Below are 17328 nucleotides of genomic sequence, written 5' to 3'. Positions count from 1 at the left end.
CTGACGATGATCCATTCCATAGCTCACAGCTTCATTCAGACCACTGGGGCTGTACCATTGCAGCCCTCCTCTCTTGCTCACTGACTCGAGGTACTGAGCCCGATTGCAATGCCTGGCTAACTCGATACAGACTACGAACAAGCGCGGAATTCTTAGCTGCCTGGCCTTGGTACTGCCTGAGTGATTCAAACACTGGAGTCAAATTTAAACACAAACACACAAACTATTCAAAAAAGGTTTCTGCTTTTATTTATAAGGCAATGAATAAAGAGAGGGTGGTCGTTATATTATCACAATCTTTGATTAAATTTATTAGAAATGCTAAGAACCCTTCAGGAGGGACAAGGAAAAATCGGCAGAAAGTTGCGAATCTTTGATCTTGGTTCAGAAATTTGGTGCAAGGCCTGTAATACAACAAAAATATAGTCTCTTCAAGTACAGTCTACACAAGGTAACAAAACAAGACAATTGTCTCACACAATCACTATGAACCCACCAGATCATCGGTGAACTCAATTGGCTGTACTAGTCTGGTTTGCTCCTCCTGGTCTCTCCTTGGCTGACCCACCCCAACCCCCTCCACTAACAGTTCCACCCTTTATTGAGCTGAGATCCAGGCGGCAGGTACATGGGGCAATTGCTTCACCTCTACTGGCTTTGTCAGCTAGGCACACAAAATATAAAACCATCCTGTGCAGCAGCTTCATTCCCAAATGAGGGGAGAAGGGACGGGCAAGTTGGCTGGGGTGGAGCGCGACAGAGAGCACAACAGAGCAAGACAGAGAGAGAGAGAGAGAGACAGAGAGAGAGAGACAGAGAGAGAGACAGACAGGGAGAGAGAGAGAGACACAGAGAGAGAGAGAGAGAGAGAGAGACAGACAGAGAGAGACAGAGACAAAGAGAGACAGACAGAGAGAGCACTAAACCTTTCAGAAGTCATCAAATGGCTCAGGTACAGTGCTCAACCTTTCTTTTGGCTTCTTTCCACACCCCTCCACCACCCTCCCACCCCACCCCCATCCCAAAGACAGGGAGGGAAGGGTACAGAGGGGAAAGAGAGAAGCCAACCATCCTATTAATCATGGCATTATGTAAATAATGTGAAATTGAAAACAAGGGGCCCCTGAATACTGCAGACTGCAGAGTGAAGGCCCCTCTGCTTCTGCTCGTCAGTTGTCCCTTTCATTCATGTCCAAAGGCACCACTTGGTTCTCACCCTCAATTGGTCCCAGGAAGATGCCAGGCTGGTGGTTACTGCTGATGCACAATACGCACATGGGCCTCAGCAAATGATGGACTGTGGTGAAGGTGAAACAGTTCATCATTTCATGAGCAGGAGGGGAAAGAGGGGGAGCAACTTCATCTCTTCACCCCACTACCTTCGGCTCATAGATTGTAGTCAACATGATCACCACAAGAACAAACCTGTGCAACTAGGAAAGTAGTGTAAAGACAACATTTGGTGGGGAGAACAGTTCACGTGTCTCTTGTACGTTGTGCACGAGATGCATTTTAAGGCGTGTTCTGATGGGATATTAAAAATAAAGTCCTGATATTTTTCTTAATTGAGAGAGTTCAGTTTTCCTCAATCATTTCCAAATCCAGATCCTCGCAGGAACGTTGGAACAGGATGGCTTCTGTGCTATCACAGTCACTCTTGGGATCTTCCTCTTCCTCGCTTTCACTCAATGTTTCAATCTGGCTGTTTGTTGTTGGGCAAACGGAGTCCAATTTGAAGCCTGTGTTGTCCGGGATGGGGGCAGGAGACTGGTCCTTCAGGGGCTCTCTCCCCTTCGCTTCGAGGCATGCGGGACTGCTCAGGTTTCTCCTCTGCAACAAAACAATAACAAAGTGAAAAGCCTCCTTGGAAACAGAGTGCTGAGCGCAAATTTACAACAGAATGGCAGCAAACGCGACACTCCATGATGCAATGACCCAGTGGAGTGGAACCCTGTTACAATATGGAGTGTAAAGCAACTGTAATAATATTGATTACGGGGTAAGAGATGCAAATTTGAACAGTGATGAAGGATTCACCCTCTGGTCATGGTGACTCTCCCTCAAGCCCCTACACCCAACAGCACCCTCCCTCCCACTCTCACATTCACGCAGGGTGGAGAAATAGGGAGAACCAATACAGGGTGCAGTGTCTGGTTTCTGGTTGCTCCCCCCAATCTGAAGTGTGAACTATCTGTACTTTGGTGGTATCACAGTTTAACCCAACGCCATTCTCATTCAATATCCACACGTGTATTCCCAGGAGGGTGTTTCTTGAGCAACAGGAGAAATTTTGACTATTTCACATTTCTCAGCCCTCTGCTCAGCCCAGGGTCTGAAGTGCACTCATTAGCCCTGTGGAGAATCAGTGAATTCAGCGGTGGCCAGGGATCGAGATGGTGACCCCTCGGTCCACACCACGACAGACACATCCATCGGGGAGCGACTTCTCAATAAGCTGCATTGCAGCTGCACAAAGGGCAAACAATGAAGGATTTCTAACAAGAGCCAGGCTCAGCCGGGACTCCATACACTGTGCTACTTCTACAGCAGACACTTATTATAAACTGTACGCTAGATAATGCTGAAAGAGGATTTAGCTTTGAAACAGAGGCAGTGCCTTATAGAACAGTGAGGCAGAACGGAAACTGAAAGCATGCAGGCCAGGCCTGGTGAGCCATTCTGTTCCTATAGCATTATTTCTTTTCCCTCTCTCTCTCTTAAACACACACACACACACACCAACACACCCACACACACACACCAACACACCCACACACACACACCAACACACCCACACACCCACACACCCACACACACACACACCCACACACACACACACACACCCTTTATACCTTTCCTGTTGGAGGGCATCTCCTGTAAATGTTACATTTTGATAATAGGAAGCTCAAACAATGTACTCGTTATATACAAGATGTCATCTTGCTGTTCATTATTTGGTTGTCTGAAGCCCATGCAAGCTATAGGTCAAACGGAAGATTTCCTCAGAGGTGGAAATATTACTGAAGTCCAATCTTGAGCAGTAATGCAGAAGAGAGTATAATCTGACCAAGTACAGATAACTGTAGTAGCCAGTGCCTACCACTGGATGGTGCTATACAACTATACCACTGTAATAGTCATTTCACCCATGGGATCCTGCTGTGCAGAATGAGGAGGTGTTAACTTCAGCAGGTAAGGCCTGGGCAGCCACTTGGATGAGAAGGAGATAGAAGATGAGCAGCAGTGTCAGGTAAAGGAAATTCCCTTTTTCCCTTAAACTTTCCTCCATCCCATGAAAGTGCATTGTATTACTGGGACCCAGCAGCTTGTACTAACTGCACTACCGTACGGGAAGACATGGCCCAGTGGTATTATCGCCACACTATTAATCCAGAGACCAGCTAATCTACTGGGGACCTGGATTCAAATCCTGCCACAGCAGATGGTGGAATCTGAATTCAATAAAAATCTAATAATAGCCATGAATCGATTGCTGATTATCGGAAAATCTCATCTGGGTCACTTAGGGAAGGAAACTGCCATCCTTACCTAATCTGGTCTAAATGTGACCCCAGACCCACAGCTACATGGTTCACTTTTAACTACCCTCCAGGATGGGCAATAAATGCTAGCCTAGTCAGCGAGGCCATCGTGAATGTTTAAAAAAAATAAAACAACACAACTCCATGTGGCCATAGCAGGAAACATAAGGAGGTGTGACCCAGACCTCAGTCGATATCCAGAAGTGCCGGATTCTGATACGAGAAGCATTAATGCAGTTTCTCTCACTCTCCTTGCATTCTGCTGTACCTGCTGAGCATTTCAGACATTGTCCAATTTTATGATGGGGTAAAGACTTAATCATCCATTATTCCCTGATCATCAGGTGCTTCAGAAAGCATAAGGTATTTCACACACCATGAACCACTCCGAAATACAGAGACTTACATATGTTAATATGCAGTATACATGGGCAGGTGGGAAGAAAAAGGATCTCAATGCCCACCCCCACTGCCAAAGTCTCTGGAATTGAAATGTAGGTGCTCATTGGCGGAGTTCAGTCGCCAAAGTGATGGAAATGGGGGGGGGGGGGGAGATTTCAATACATTCAAAATTACTTTATTGGTTCTATTTTGAGGCTTAAAGGCTGTGATTAATGCTACATAAATGATTCCTTCAGTGACTTGCCTAGTCTGTTTGAAAGGCAGTTGGTGGGGCTACAGTCTTCCCATTTTACATAAAATAATACAGAACAGAGTTGTCAAAGATTAAACAAATCTTCTGCCACTTGGTTCATGAGGAGTTGAGCTGTGAGCAGCGCTGTCTCTGACACCCCTGACTGAGTGACAATGCTGCACACAAAATCTTCAAGGAATATGTATGTCTGTGGATATGATACAGAGCACAAATGATTCCCATCGACATTAGCCCCAAATATAGACGTATGAGAGAGAGAGAGACAGAGGGAGAAGCCTACAGCCCCAAATACTATTGAAAATTGAATTTGTTTGGAGGAAGGATGATAAATACACATTTTGCTCCAATGTTAATATTAAAAAGAAAGTAAAAATTAGTGTAAAGGTGGAATTTTACAGACAGTAGATGATTCCCATGGATGAGCCCTTTAAGCTAGAGCTGAGCCCAGTGTCTGGCAGAGAGAAGTCTCCTACCTGGGTATGACTGCAGCATTACAAAAAGATTGTATTCCACTTGCCCCATTTCCTCCTTTACTTCCCAACTCTCAAACACAGCCCATGGGTCAGAATTGATCTACAGTTGCCACACAGGTTATCGTTAAACCAGCTCCCTCAGTATTAGCTGTAAAGGCAAATCTTGCCACATATTCAGAAAAATCAAAGACAGTAAGTGGCCGGGCAATGAGGACACAAGTGGAAAAAAAACACATCAACTTTCCAGGAAGATAAAACCTCAGAGGAAGCCATAAATCCGCACTCATTAGCGAGGAATCATGATGGATTCTCAGCATTAAGGGTGACATGGGTGCAAGTGCCATTCCCAATAAATTATACAGTCAGCCTCTTCATGTCCCTCAACAAAGAGCAAGCCCTGTATCCATTTTTTATTGGACCAACCGCTGCATTGTTTCGGGCTGTCCCTTCCCTGCTGCTAAGGAACCATTTATCAGCACACTCCAATTAAACTACCTACTGGGAGGGCAGAGGGCTGCTCTGAAACACAGTGTCATTGAGAGGCTAAAGTGTGGGAACGTTGCCCAGAGCTACAATGCTGAAGGACAAAAGGATTCAAGGGTTTTCCTGGTTTTTAGCTGCACGATCCTTGCCCACTGGTTCAGGAAAACCAAGTCAGCAGTTTTAAAAGGCTCTGTGTTGCACACTTTAGGAATTTTGTGTTTACAGGCAAGGACTTGCTGTTTAAACATGTCAGGCACAAGGCCCCCAGTTGCTGAACAAACAACCCTATTGAAGATGGTGGCATTAAAGTCTAGACTTGGGATGAGTGGAATTCACTTGCCCCCACCTCACCCCCTCAACTCAAACTCGGCTGTACAAAGAATTTCAATTTGGACCCGAGTAAGGGTTTTGAAACTGTAGATAATGCTGGAATGTATATCCTCAGTAATTTCTGGCAACCCTCATGATTTAAACAAGACGTTACTGTGGTGTTGTAGCCAAAGCATATTGGGATAACACTTCATCTTTGGAGTCTGTATTCTACACAGCTACTCCATGACATTAGAAAATAGACAAACTGTGGCACGGAAAGTTTACAAAACTTCATTTGATAGATTATAGCCAAGCAATTTTGTGTGGGTTCATGAGACAGGCTTCATGGACTGAGATCTTTATGCTAACAATATTCAATAACAAATAGCTCCATTTATATAGCACCTTAACCCTGAGCAAACCATCTTGAGTCTATTGCACACACTTTCACAAAACATTGGGAACACTTTGGGAATAGGAAGTAGACAGAGATTCAGGATACCATAATGCACAGAAACTAAACAGGGGAGAAAATAGGAAACAGCTTCTCACCTGACTGGCTGCCAAAGGCTCCTCCTGGTCGACAGGAAATGGCAGAGAGGAAGGGAAAGTACATGTGTAACATTGTGGTCATATATTCCTATCAGAGTCCCACATGGCTCTGTGGGAAATGACAGTGTGCTGGTCTCAGGCATGCCAGCAGCTGAGATGTTCCAGTGGTTTTGGGTACAGGGAGAGAGGAATCCGCCAGGGTTCCACTTGATTGCTACTCTCTACCTGCTTTTGTTGAAAAATGTGGTGCTGGAAAAACACAGCAGGCCAGACAGCGTCCGAGGAGCAGGAGAATCGACATTTCGCCCTTCTTTATGCCCGAAACATCGATTCTCCTGCTCCTCGGAAGCTGCCTGGCCTGCTGTGTTTTTCCAGCACCACATTTTTCAACTCTGGTAGTCCAGCATCTGCAGTCCTCACTTTCCATCTGCTACCGAGCATGTAGGAAGACCCAGTGCATAAACCTGAATCCCAGCCTCAGAAAGGCTCGAGGGTACAACTGACTCAGGTGTAATACAGATTAGAAAGTATGTTGCTGGAAAAGCGCAGCAGGTCAGGCAGCATCCAAGGAGCAGGAGAATCGACGTTTCGGGCATAACCCCTTCTTCAGGAATGATGAAAGCCTTCTTCAGGCTCATGCCCGAAACGTCGATTCTCCTGCTCCTTGGATGCTGCCTGACCTGCTGCGCTTTTCCAGCAACACATTTTCAGCTCTGATCTCCAGCATCTGCAGTCCTCACTTTCTCCTGTAATACAGATTATTAGCATCCAACTTTCGACATACACTCTTGCATTCACAATGATATAACACTGGTATTCTGGAAGGCAAGTGTCTGTATTAACCTCAATTTTCACTGTTCCACTCAGGGGCAATATGGGGTAGCTCAGTGGTTAGCACTGCTGCCTCCTAGTGCCAGGGCCCCGGGTTCAATTCCAACTTCGGGCGACTGTCTGTGTGGAGCTTGTACATTCTCCCTGAGCCTGTGTGGGTTTCCTCCCACAGTCCAAAGATGTGCAGGTTAGGGTGGATTGGCCTTGGGAAATTGCCCATCGTGTCCAGGGATGTGCAGGCCAGGTGGGTTAGCCATGGGAGATGCAGGGTTACAAAGATAGGGTAGTAGGGGATGGGTCTGGGTGGGATGCTCATCAGAGGTTTAGCATGCAATCAATGGGCTGAATGGCCTGCTCATATTCTATAAAATCCAACAGCGCTAACAGAAAAGGTTTATTTTATCTCAGCTGTCCAAATAGTACTTGATGAAATTTCACATTACTGAGAAGCGAAACAATTGCTTAGAAAGCTCTTTGGCCTAGCTTGGACTCAGCAACACCCCATCATACATGTGCTGTTCATTATAAATATTCACTGTCACACAGGCTTTCCGTCATTAAAATAATTGCGTCCCAATGAGTTCCTGAGAAATCTCACCACATAAATCCCACTGCTCACTACCACCAACCTACACGAGCACTGGAATTGGAAAAGTAAGTTAGTGGACCAACACTTCATGGCATTTTATAGTTCTCCATTTTTACAGAGTTCTATTTCCGACATAAACTGCTTATTAAAGCAAATCAGAAATTGCTGAAAAACTCAGCAGCATCTGTGGAGAGAAAGCAGAGTTAACATTTTGGATCCAGTGCATTAAACCACGCTGCCAGACCTGCTGAGTTTTTCCAGCAATTTCTGATTCGGTTTCTGATTTCCACCATTCCCAGTTCTTTGATTTTTCACCCATTAGAACAACTGGGCCAATGTCCAGTAGGTGACCACCCACAAAGATTGTCAGCTGCGTTCTCTGAAACTGTACTTTGAAGACGGTTACCAAGTCATTCTTGAAAGTGAAGCTAATCAACAAGTCCATTCAGTAAGTTAAAAGATCTGAGACCCCTGAATATGTTCACCTCAGCTGGGAAAGCAGAGGGAGTACTGCAATTGGTCCAGCACTCCCTTGTGGGGACAGGATACTGCTATTCAACACTACTGACGATCATTTATGCTAAATGTAATACATGAGATTACAGATGAGGACAGGATGCATGCCACACGAATGCCAGGCAATGACCATCCCCAATAAGATACAAGCTAACCACTGCCCCGTGGCTTTCAATGGTGATTCCATTGTCCAGGAACTCAGCTGGGTTGCTATACACACACAATGGCTACAAGAGCGGGACAGAGGCTATGAATACTGCAGCAACTAACTCATCTCTTGATTTCCTAAAGCCTGTCCACCATCTACAACAGTGTGTGATGGAATACTCCCCACTTGCCTGGATGTGTTGCTCAGTAGCAGCAGCGTGTAAAATCTACAAGATGCACTGCAGAAATTCACCAAAGCTCCTCAGACAGCAGCTTCCAAACCCATGACCATTTACATTCAAAGGACAAGGGCAGCAGATAGGTGGGAACACCACCACCTTCAAGTTCCCCTCCAAGCCACTCACCATCCCGACTTGGAAATATATCACCGTTCCTTCAGTGTCACTGGGTCGAAATCCTGGAATTCCCTCCCTAGCAACACTATGGGTCTTCCCCACATAAACTGCAGTGGCTCAAGGCGGCAGCTCACCACCACCTTCCCAAGACCTGCTCGGGACGGGCAATAAATGCTGGGTCCAGCCAGTGATGCCCACATCCCATGAGAGAATAATTAAAGACCCAGCGACAAAAGCAGCAGGTCTGGCAGCATCTGTGGAGAGAGATTAGAGACAACTGGTGATCCTTCCTCAGGACCTGCTCCTGCACTGCCTGGGGTTGGATGTGAATGAAGAGCACATGCACAAAAATACAGGACAGGTGATAGCCATTGCCCGGTGACCAATAAATGCCTATAAGCAAAGGCAAGGAAACTGACTTTTTTTTTATTAACCTACTAATTACGTTTAAAAATTGCTTGGCGTTTTTGAGAATACAAAGAGCAGTCAATTCAATGCTTTGCTATATTCACGTTACATTTTTTTTTAAATGTTCAGAGGTGCTTACAAACTTGAATTGGAAAGCACCATGCGCATCACAGTTTGAGTTGCTAACCTGGAAAGGGTAACCGTGCGGTGAATGAAATCTCACTCAGGCATCATGCAGAGAGATCTGGAAATGCCTGCTGGCCTTAGTAAGCACAGCCTGGCCACCTCCTCCACTAACACAGCTCGACAGAGTCCTCACTAGAAAGGAAGGTCACTAGACATTCACTGACCCATACACAGTCACTGGACATGCAAAAATCCCAGGCTCAATTCTGACTCCATCTACTGAGTTGGACAAGGTTAGAAATTCCACAACACCAGGTTATAGTCCAACAGGTTTATTTGGAAGCACTAGCTCCTTCATCACTGGTTGTTAAGTGTTTGAAATAGTCTGGCCCTATTGGGGAATAGGGCTAGACCACTTCAAAACTGGAGGTAGAAAATGATTATTTGGGCAAAATACTAGTTCACACTCAAATGTGAAGGCGAGAATTCAGGTTTAAAGTAAATCAAAATCCCTTATGATTGAATGGTGACTGGACTCCCTGCATTGTAACTCTCTATAGTTGTCAGAGAGACCTGAATAGTGTTGTAATAGCCATGGGGTACGGTTCGAGCTACCTGATAAACAGATGTTCCATTGCTCACCTTCGTGGGCGAGTGGGAGCTCACAAGTTTGATGGGGTACAAATCTAATCCAGAGTAAAAGCAAGAGTGAGATTTAGCAATGCAAAACCAACTCGTTCCCGAGCAACTGACCTTCTCGAAACATTCAATCCTTGTCCAACCCATAGGAATTTATAATAGAGTATCTTTGCTTTTTGTGGATCGGGCTGAAGGGGAGGGGGATAATTTTTGCAACGAGAGACCTTCTTATCCACTCTGAGCTCGGCTGTGTCCATGAAACATCATAGCTGCATAACCATGTCTCCAGGACAGTCACAAACCCCCTACGCTTCAAGCAGACGGTCAGGGGACAGGAAGTGGGTCATGCGGCAACAGAACACAGCGACTCAGAAAAAGGCATTCTTTTCCATTCCCCTACAATTTTGCTGGTAAAGACTTGTTTGGTGGCAGTTCAAATCATACCACCCATCACCTCCCCCACGTTATGTCAATCTACCATTACCACCGGCTTCTTTCTATTGAGAAACAAAATGCAGACATAATGCTCACATTTTTAGCAAGTAAAACTGAATGCAGGTTTTCCTTGTCTCATAAGGAATCTTCTGATGCTAGCGAAGCTCAATAAAAAGCATAACCAGATTTGATCTTCCCACAAGAAGTGATAAGAGACAAATTTGGACACTAAAGGTCCCACAGCGTTCCAGTCAAACCTCAAACCCAGCCATTTTTGAAGATTATTAGGACCTTGATTAATAGAATGAGCTATTTTAAACCGTCTTTTCCAAGACCAGACTAAACCACACAAAGATACGCAGTCGCCCCTTGTAGCACCACTTACTCATCTCCAGACATTTTACTCCCCAAACGGGAGGTTTCTTTCACAAATTAAACATATCTGCTTCAACCTGGTTTTTACAGCAATCAGAGCAACCTTCAATACAGAACTGCAAAACCACCATCAGCAATGTAATCTAAAAAGGATTTGTAGTTTGTAAAAATACTGCAACCAGATAGGCAGATAAGGCCATCAGAAATAGGAACAGGAGGAGGCCGTTCGGCCCTTCAAGCCTGCTGCACCATTCAATAGGAACTTGACTGATCAGACATTCCTCAAATCCACTTTCTTGCGTTTTCTCTGGAAACCCTTGATTCCCCGATTGATCAAGCCTTGACATGAGTCTTAACCAAAAGGACACAGACAGCATTGAAAGCACATGATTAATACTCATTTGCCCATTTAATTTGCCATTAGAATGGATCACATGATGGGAGGTGCAAAACCATTCATGCTCCAGCTGTAAATAATAATAAAGTATTCTCTGCGACACGCTATGGTATTAGAACAGAAGTTGTAACGGTGGCTCAGTGGTTAGCACTGCTGCCCCTCAGCGCCAGGGACCTGGGCTCGATTCCAGCCTCAGGTAACTGCCTGTGTGGAGTTTGCACGTTCGCCCCGTGTCTGTGTGGGTTTCCTCCGGGTGCTCTGGTTTCCTCCCACAGTCCAAAGATGTGCGGGTTAGGGTGGATTGGCTATGCTAAGATACCATTGGTGTTCAGGGATGTGTAGATTAGATGCATTAGTCAGGGGTAAATGTAGAGTAATAGGGTAGTGGGATGAGTCTGGGTGGGTTGCTCTTTGGAGGGCCGGTGTGGATTTGTTGGGCCAAATGGCCTGTTTCCACACTGTAGGGATTCTATGATTATGAAAAGTCACAACAAAGTACCAACAGGGTCAGGAAAAGATCGTCCATCATAGACACTTAACCAAGAGGTTGATGTTAAACATATACAAGGTTGCCATGACTTGGAGGTGCCGGTGTTGACTAGGGTGGACAACATTGGAAAGGTCAGAGTAGTGCTGGAAAAGCACAGCAGATCAGGCAGCATCTGAGGAGCAGGAGAATCGATGTTTCAGGCCGGAGCCCTTCATCAGGAATTCCCGGTGAAGGGCTTTTTGCCCGAAGCATCGATTTTCCTGCATCTCGGATGCTGCCTGATCTGCTGTGCTTTTCCAGCACCACTCTAATTTTGACTCTAATCTCCAGCATCTGCAGTACCCACTTCAGCCCTCTGCTAAGTTAAGCAGGTCAGTTGTATTAGCTCTGAACAGTCCTCAGGAGATGAGAGTTACATCCTGCGTTCCAGGCACTAATTGGCACAGAGTCGTTCACTGCTATGGACTAGGTTCACCCAGCACATCACAGCGTAGCTTCATTTTCATGTTAGATATCACTTTTAATTTAAACAGGACTCAAGGACCCCAAATAGCTTTAGATTAAATTACTTACAATGTGGAAACAGGCCCTTCGGCCCAACAAGTCCACACTGACCCGCTGAAGCGCAAAACCCACCCAGACACATTCCCCAAAATTTATCCCTTCACCTAACACTACGGGCAATTTAGCATGGCCAATTCACCTGACCCGCACATCTTTGGACTGTGGGAGGAAACCGGAGCACCCGGAGGAAACCCACACAGACTCGGGGAGAACGTGCAAACTCCACACAGTCAGTCGCCTGAGGCGGGAATTGAACCCGGGTCTCTGGCGCTGTGAGGCAGCAGTGCTGATCACTGTGCCAACGTGCCACCCATTATTGTGCAAAAATACAGTAGTACTTCCAATCGGGGAACTATTTAGTCCATGCTAAAGCAGTGTTGTTGGAACAGTCCTTTAAAAGCGACACTCCACATTCAATCTGGTTTGGAGTGGACCAGGGGCCTGGGCAGTAAAAACACAATAAGTGTTCTGTTTATTAACATTAAGGTCCTTTGTTTGTTCATTAGCTAAAGCTAGTCAAAATAAATTCTTATTTTACCTTAGCCCTCTTGGGCAAAACTTGAGCACTTTAGGAGGTGATCCAAACCAGGTGTATGTTATTGCCCACTACAGATCCCCACTCATTCACATCATGCATCCTAACAATAGATTATTTGGAAGCATGCCTAATGACTATGTGCATGGAGGTCACTGTGGCGTTTGAAGTTACTGTTCCTGTATTTACATCCCATAACAGGAAGGGCGAGCTATTACTGTCGTCAAAATTAACGTATTCGATAGGATAAGGACAGGAACAGGAAAGTAGCACTTTAATGCAAAAGCTGCAAATCACAGCAATAAGCTAAAATCATTAAGAACCACACCAGCTCTAAATATAACAGGCAACATGCGTTAGACTTCATAATATTTGAAACACAATTACACACTGCACTACTTACTGTTCCTTGGTTTAGACTGTCCTGATAGTCCAGAGGTAAACTGCCCAACATTATGCAAAGTGACTAGGTAGGTCTCGGAATGGAATGGTGCCTGTACTGAATTAAACTGGACAGCGATATCAATACCAGCCCAAAAAGAACTAAGTACATGAGAAGAAAAACAAAACTTACTTCAAAAACAAACTTCTGCTCTGGCCCTACCAAGGGCAGCGTGTACAAGTGCCCGTTATTGCATCCCCTCACCCCACCCACCTTTTGCTACTTCTATGAAACATCGAATGACAGCTTCAGGACCTCCACACTTCCCAACAAACAAGAAAACTGTCCCCTCTTTGGTTAACTAGAACCTCTAATTCTCGGCAACAACCTGATGTTAATCATTAAAAAAAAGTGTTGATTCAAGAGTTCCGAATGCTTCTGGCAAAGCCAGCATTTGGTAACTCTCTCTAGTTGGGCTGGTAGTGGGAAGCTACCTTCCTGAGCCCTGGACACCACCGGGCAGAGGCACATCCACAATACAAACAACTAATGCTGAGATCATAGCGGGTCAGACAGCAGAGAGACGGCACACTAATGTTTTGAGCGTAGACTCAAATAATTAGCTTGGTCTCTCTCCACGGATGCTGTCTGACCCGCTATGATCTCCAGCGTTTATTGTTCTCAGTACAGATTCCAGCATCTGCAGTAATCTGCTCCTATATCCATAACACAGTTAGGAAAATAATTCTAGGACTTTGACTCAGTGACAGGGAAGGAATGGTGATAACGTTCCAAGTCAGGCTTGGACAGGAAACTTACAGATTGTGGCATTCCCATGCATCTTCTGCTGTGTCTATTTGGGTGGCAAAGGTTTGGAAGATGCTCTCAACACAACCTTGGTAGGTTGTTGTAGCATGTCTTGTCAATAGTACACAGTGCAGACAATGTGGTGGAAGGATTGAACATTTAAGGTGACATTTAGGTTCTTTCTACTGGATTTCTATAAGCTTTTGACTGTCGTTGGAGCTGTGCTGATCCAGACAAGTGTTTTGTCACACTCCTGACTTGTGCCAAGTAGATGGTGGACAGGCTCTCGGGAGTCAAGGAATGAGTTACCAGGCGCAAAATTTACAGCCAGACTTGCTTTTGTAACAGCATTATTAATATGGTTGGTCAAGTTCAGTTTCTGGTCCATGGTAAGCCTCAGGACAATGGTGGTGGGACATTCAGTCATGATAATACCATTGAATACCACATGGCATTAGCCAGTGTCTCCCTTGTTGAAGATGTTGATTGCCTGGCGCTTTTTGGCACAAATGGAACTTACCATGATCATACCGGTCTGAATGTTGTGCAAGTCTTGCTGCATATAGATGCAACGTTTGAGCAGTAATGAATGGCACTATACATTATGGAATCAACAGCAAACATCCCTACTTCTGACCTTATGATGCAGGGAAGGTCATTGATGAAGCAACGGATTGGAAATGGTGATCTAGACACTACCCTGAGGTTAACACGACGGTTGGAGGAAGAGTGCCTCATCTTCCGCCTAGGAACCCTCCAACCACAAGGGATGAACTCAGATTTCTCCAGTTTCCTCATTTCCCCTCCCCCACCTTGTCTCAGTCAAATTCCTCGAACTCAACACCGCCTTCCTAACCTGCAATCTTCTTCCTGACCTCTCCGCCCCCACCCCACTCTGGCCTATCACCCTCACCTTGATCTCTTTCCACCTATCACATCTCCAATGCCCCTCCCCCAAGTCCCTCCTCCCTACCTTTTATCTTAGCCTGCTGGACACACTTCCCTCATTCCTGAAGCAGGGCTTATGTCCGAAACGTTGATTCTCCTGCTCTTTGGATGCTGCCTGACCTGCTGCGCTTTTCCAGCAACACATTTTCAGCACTACCCTAAGGAGCTCCTGCAATGCACTCCTGAGATTGAGGATGGTCACGGTTCCTCACTAAGCACAGTCATCTTCCTTTGCGTTATATAGGACTACAGCCTTTCAAACACTATCCGGTTACAGGTTCGTTGGAATAACCTGTGATGCAATGGCATGAAAAGCAACCGGTAAGATTTCCATGGATAGCTTTGGATTTCAGTTTCAAGCTTAGTCCCGCCATGAGACCATGACAAAGGATATAACCAACAGAGGCCAGCACTGACATTTTGAACAACTTCATTCGAAAGAAGCAGTTTCTACTAATACGCTTTGCGCAGAATTAAATCTTCAGCCTGCAGATGTTACCAACATGCCCACACAAACAGAATAGTGTAACACAAATCTCCCCGGGTCCCTGGTATGATTCCTGAGAGACAAAGTTAGTTAATTTTAGTCCATACCTTAATTAAAGAGCACAATCCCACTGAGCTAATGAGGAGAGAAGAGAAATATTAACCAGAGCTCCCTCTCCAGGAGTTGCCACATATTTGAATAAGGAGGAAATCAAACTTGGCCAAGACTCAGTCTGAACTACAACATAGGACCGACACAGTGAACTTCTGATTTCAAAGACACCACTGTGGGTTAATTGCCAAGCACATGGCAGTTGCTTCCTCAGAGGAAAAAGTGGGGAGAATAGTAAATGGACCAATAATTTATCAAATAATGCCTTTATATGGCATTTTCACTTACTGTATTGAAGCTGCAATAGCTGTTTCTACTAAGAGTCCCATGCCTCAAGATACTGAACAGCAGAGGTCAAAGCAATCTAACTCATCAGAAACCCTGGGGCAAACAGTTTGCGACAGGAGGCTCAAAGGCAAAGGTACTGAGCTGCTGGCTTAAACAGTAGATGGGCTGCAGTTGGCCCCCAGGCCAGAACAGAGGCTATCAAACCTACAACATACCACGCAGTAAACCAAACAAAACCACTCTTTTCCAACATGTCGGTGGCCCAGTGGAGAATGTCAGCAGATTTCTGATGAAGTAATGAACTATGATTTTAATTTTCCACTCCAGTTTCATTGAGGTGGTCAGGACCCAGAAGAAGATATCACACATAAGAAAGCTAAGGGAAGACTACATAAATGTAAGGAGTTGTTGCAAAAGGATCAGCTGCCAGGAGACTGTCTGCCTGTGAGATGGTGTTATTACCGCTATTGTACAGGGAGCCTAGGAGATTTAGATTGGCTTTTTGCTGTCTTTTCATGTCTAGACCACCATCCCTCTCTCTCACACGGACTACGGAAATGCAATACTGCCAAAACATTTTTAAAAGAACCAATGCTCTAAGTTTATTGCCCAAGAACAGAATCAAACCAATGCAATAACCCCTGCTTGGAACACAGTATCTGAGTCAGATGCACCAGGAATGGGCAAGATCAAGCAGAACCAGAGAGAAGGATCACCACCTTCAGTCATTAACCACTATACACCAAGGTGGTCAGATGCCATGCTCCGCATATCAACTATTAGTATCACAATGCACTTATGACACTGCATTGAATCTACATCTCTCAGTTTCTGTTTCAGACAATGTTGGTGGCACCGTCTGCCTCTGTCACAGGAACTCCAGTGTGGGAAATCTGCAGGTATCTATCTGCCAGCCTCCGACACAGCACTCCAGAACTCCACACAACAGTATACAAACACAGTGATCTGCTGCTGAAACCTCCGACTATGTCACTGCTGCCAGGAACAATATGGATTTTCTTCCACCCAATCTCTCCCATTCTGTGAACTTCAGTTCATTTAAACCACACCTCCCCCCATTTTAGCCCACACTAATTCGAGCGCCTCTGTCCGCACTGAGCCCAACTTCTCCACACCTTCAAATTTAAAATTTTGAAATTTGCGTTTAAATCATTTTGTTGCCTTATCGCACCATTCAACTCCAATACTGACCTTTTGTGCATTCCCAAAGATGGAGTCGTCTTGAATGGTCTTGGTCCGGTGCTGTCAATATCCCTCTCCAAAGCTTTCTACAATTTTTACATTATCCACATCTCTTGTAAACTCATCTCTTTGTCTAAGGACAGATTCTTGTATTTTCTTAGTTAAGTGCAAATTGTGTCAGGTTTTTTGAGGTGTTTTGACTGTGAGTTTTTTTCACAATATCTCATGAAACTTGCCATGTTAACTGCCAGTCCCACCCCTATGGCACCACTCTTGTCTATGTCTATCCACTCTTACCACAGCTTTCCTAGCACAACTCACCACCATCAGCATATCTCAACCTGCCAGCATTCCTGGCACTGGCCCAATCTTTACAAGGCTGCTGTGCACTCGGATAGGCACCATCAGTCCAGTGCTGTCCTGCACTTGCTGACACTTGCCCTGGACATTGCGGACTGGGGAAATTCGGCACCCTCTCTGTAGGCAGGGAGCAGGAGCTCCTGTTGAGCAGAGGCGGCTAACGACATTTTGCCTTTGTACTACTAGGGCCAGCAGTGGAAGCAACGACCCCTGACCACGGTGAGGTTTCAACCTAGTGCTATCTCAAGTGTCTGGAGAAATGCAATGCCCTTTTCCACTCTGCCAGCATTAAATGTCACCTCATACCTTATACTTCA

The 17328-nt window shown here is 45.3% G+C and overlaps 1 protein-coding gene across 1 annotated transcript in view; it reads right to left on the bottom strand.

Moving 5' to 3' along the window:
• Positions 1-282: 282 nt before the first annotated feature.
• Positions 283-17328, bottom strand: part of fam53c (family with sequence similarity 53 member C) — a 124205-nt gene continuing 107159 nt past the window's right edge. Inside the window, exon 5 of the mRNA XM_060837011.1 lies at positions 283-1830. Coding sequence (XP_060692994.1) covers positions 1576-1830 — 255 coding nt within the window. The 3' untranslated portion in view covers positions 283-1575. The remainder of the gene's footprint in view (positions 1831-17328) is intronic.

This window comes from Hemiscyllium ocellatum, chromosome 16 (assembly GCF_020745735.1).
Source record: "Hemiscyllium ocellatum isolate sHemOce1 chromosome 16, sHemOce1.pat.X.cur, whole genome shotgun sequence".
Taxonomy (NCBI): Eukaryota; Metazoa; Chordata; class Chondrichthyes; order Orectolobiformes; family Hemiscylliidae; genus Hemiscyllium; species Hemiscyllium ocellatum.
This window is presented reverse-complemented; position numbering and strand designations above follow the sequence as displayed.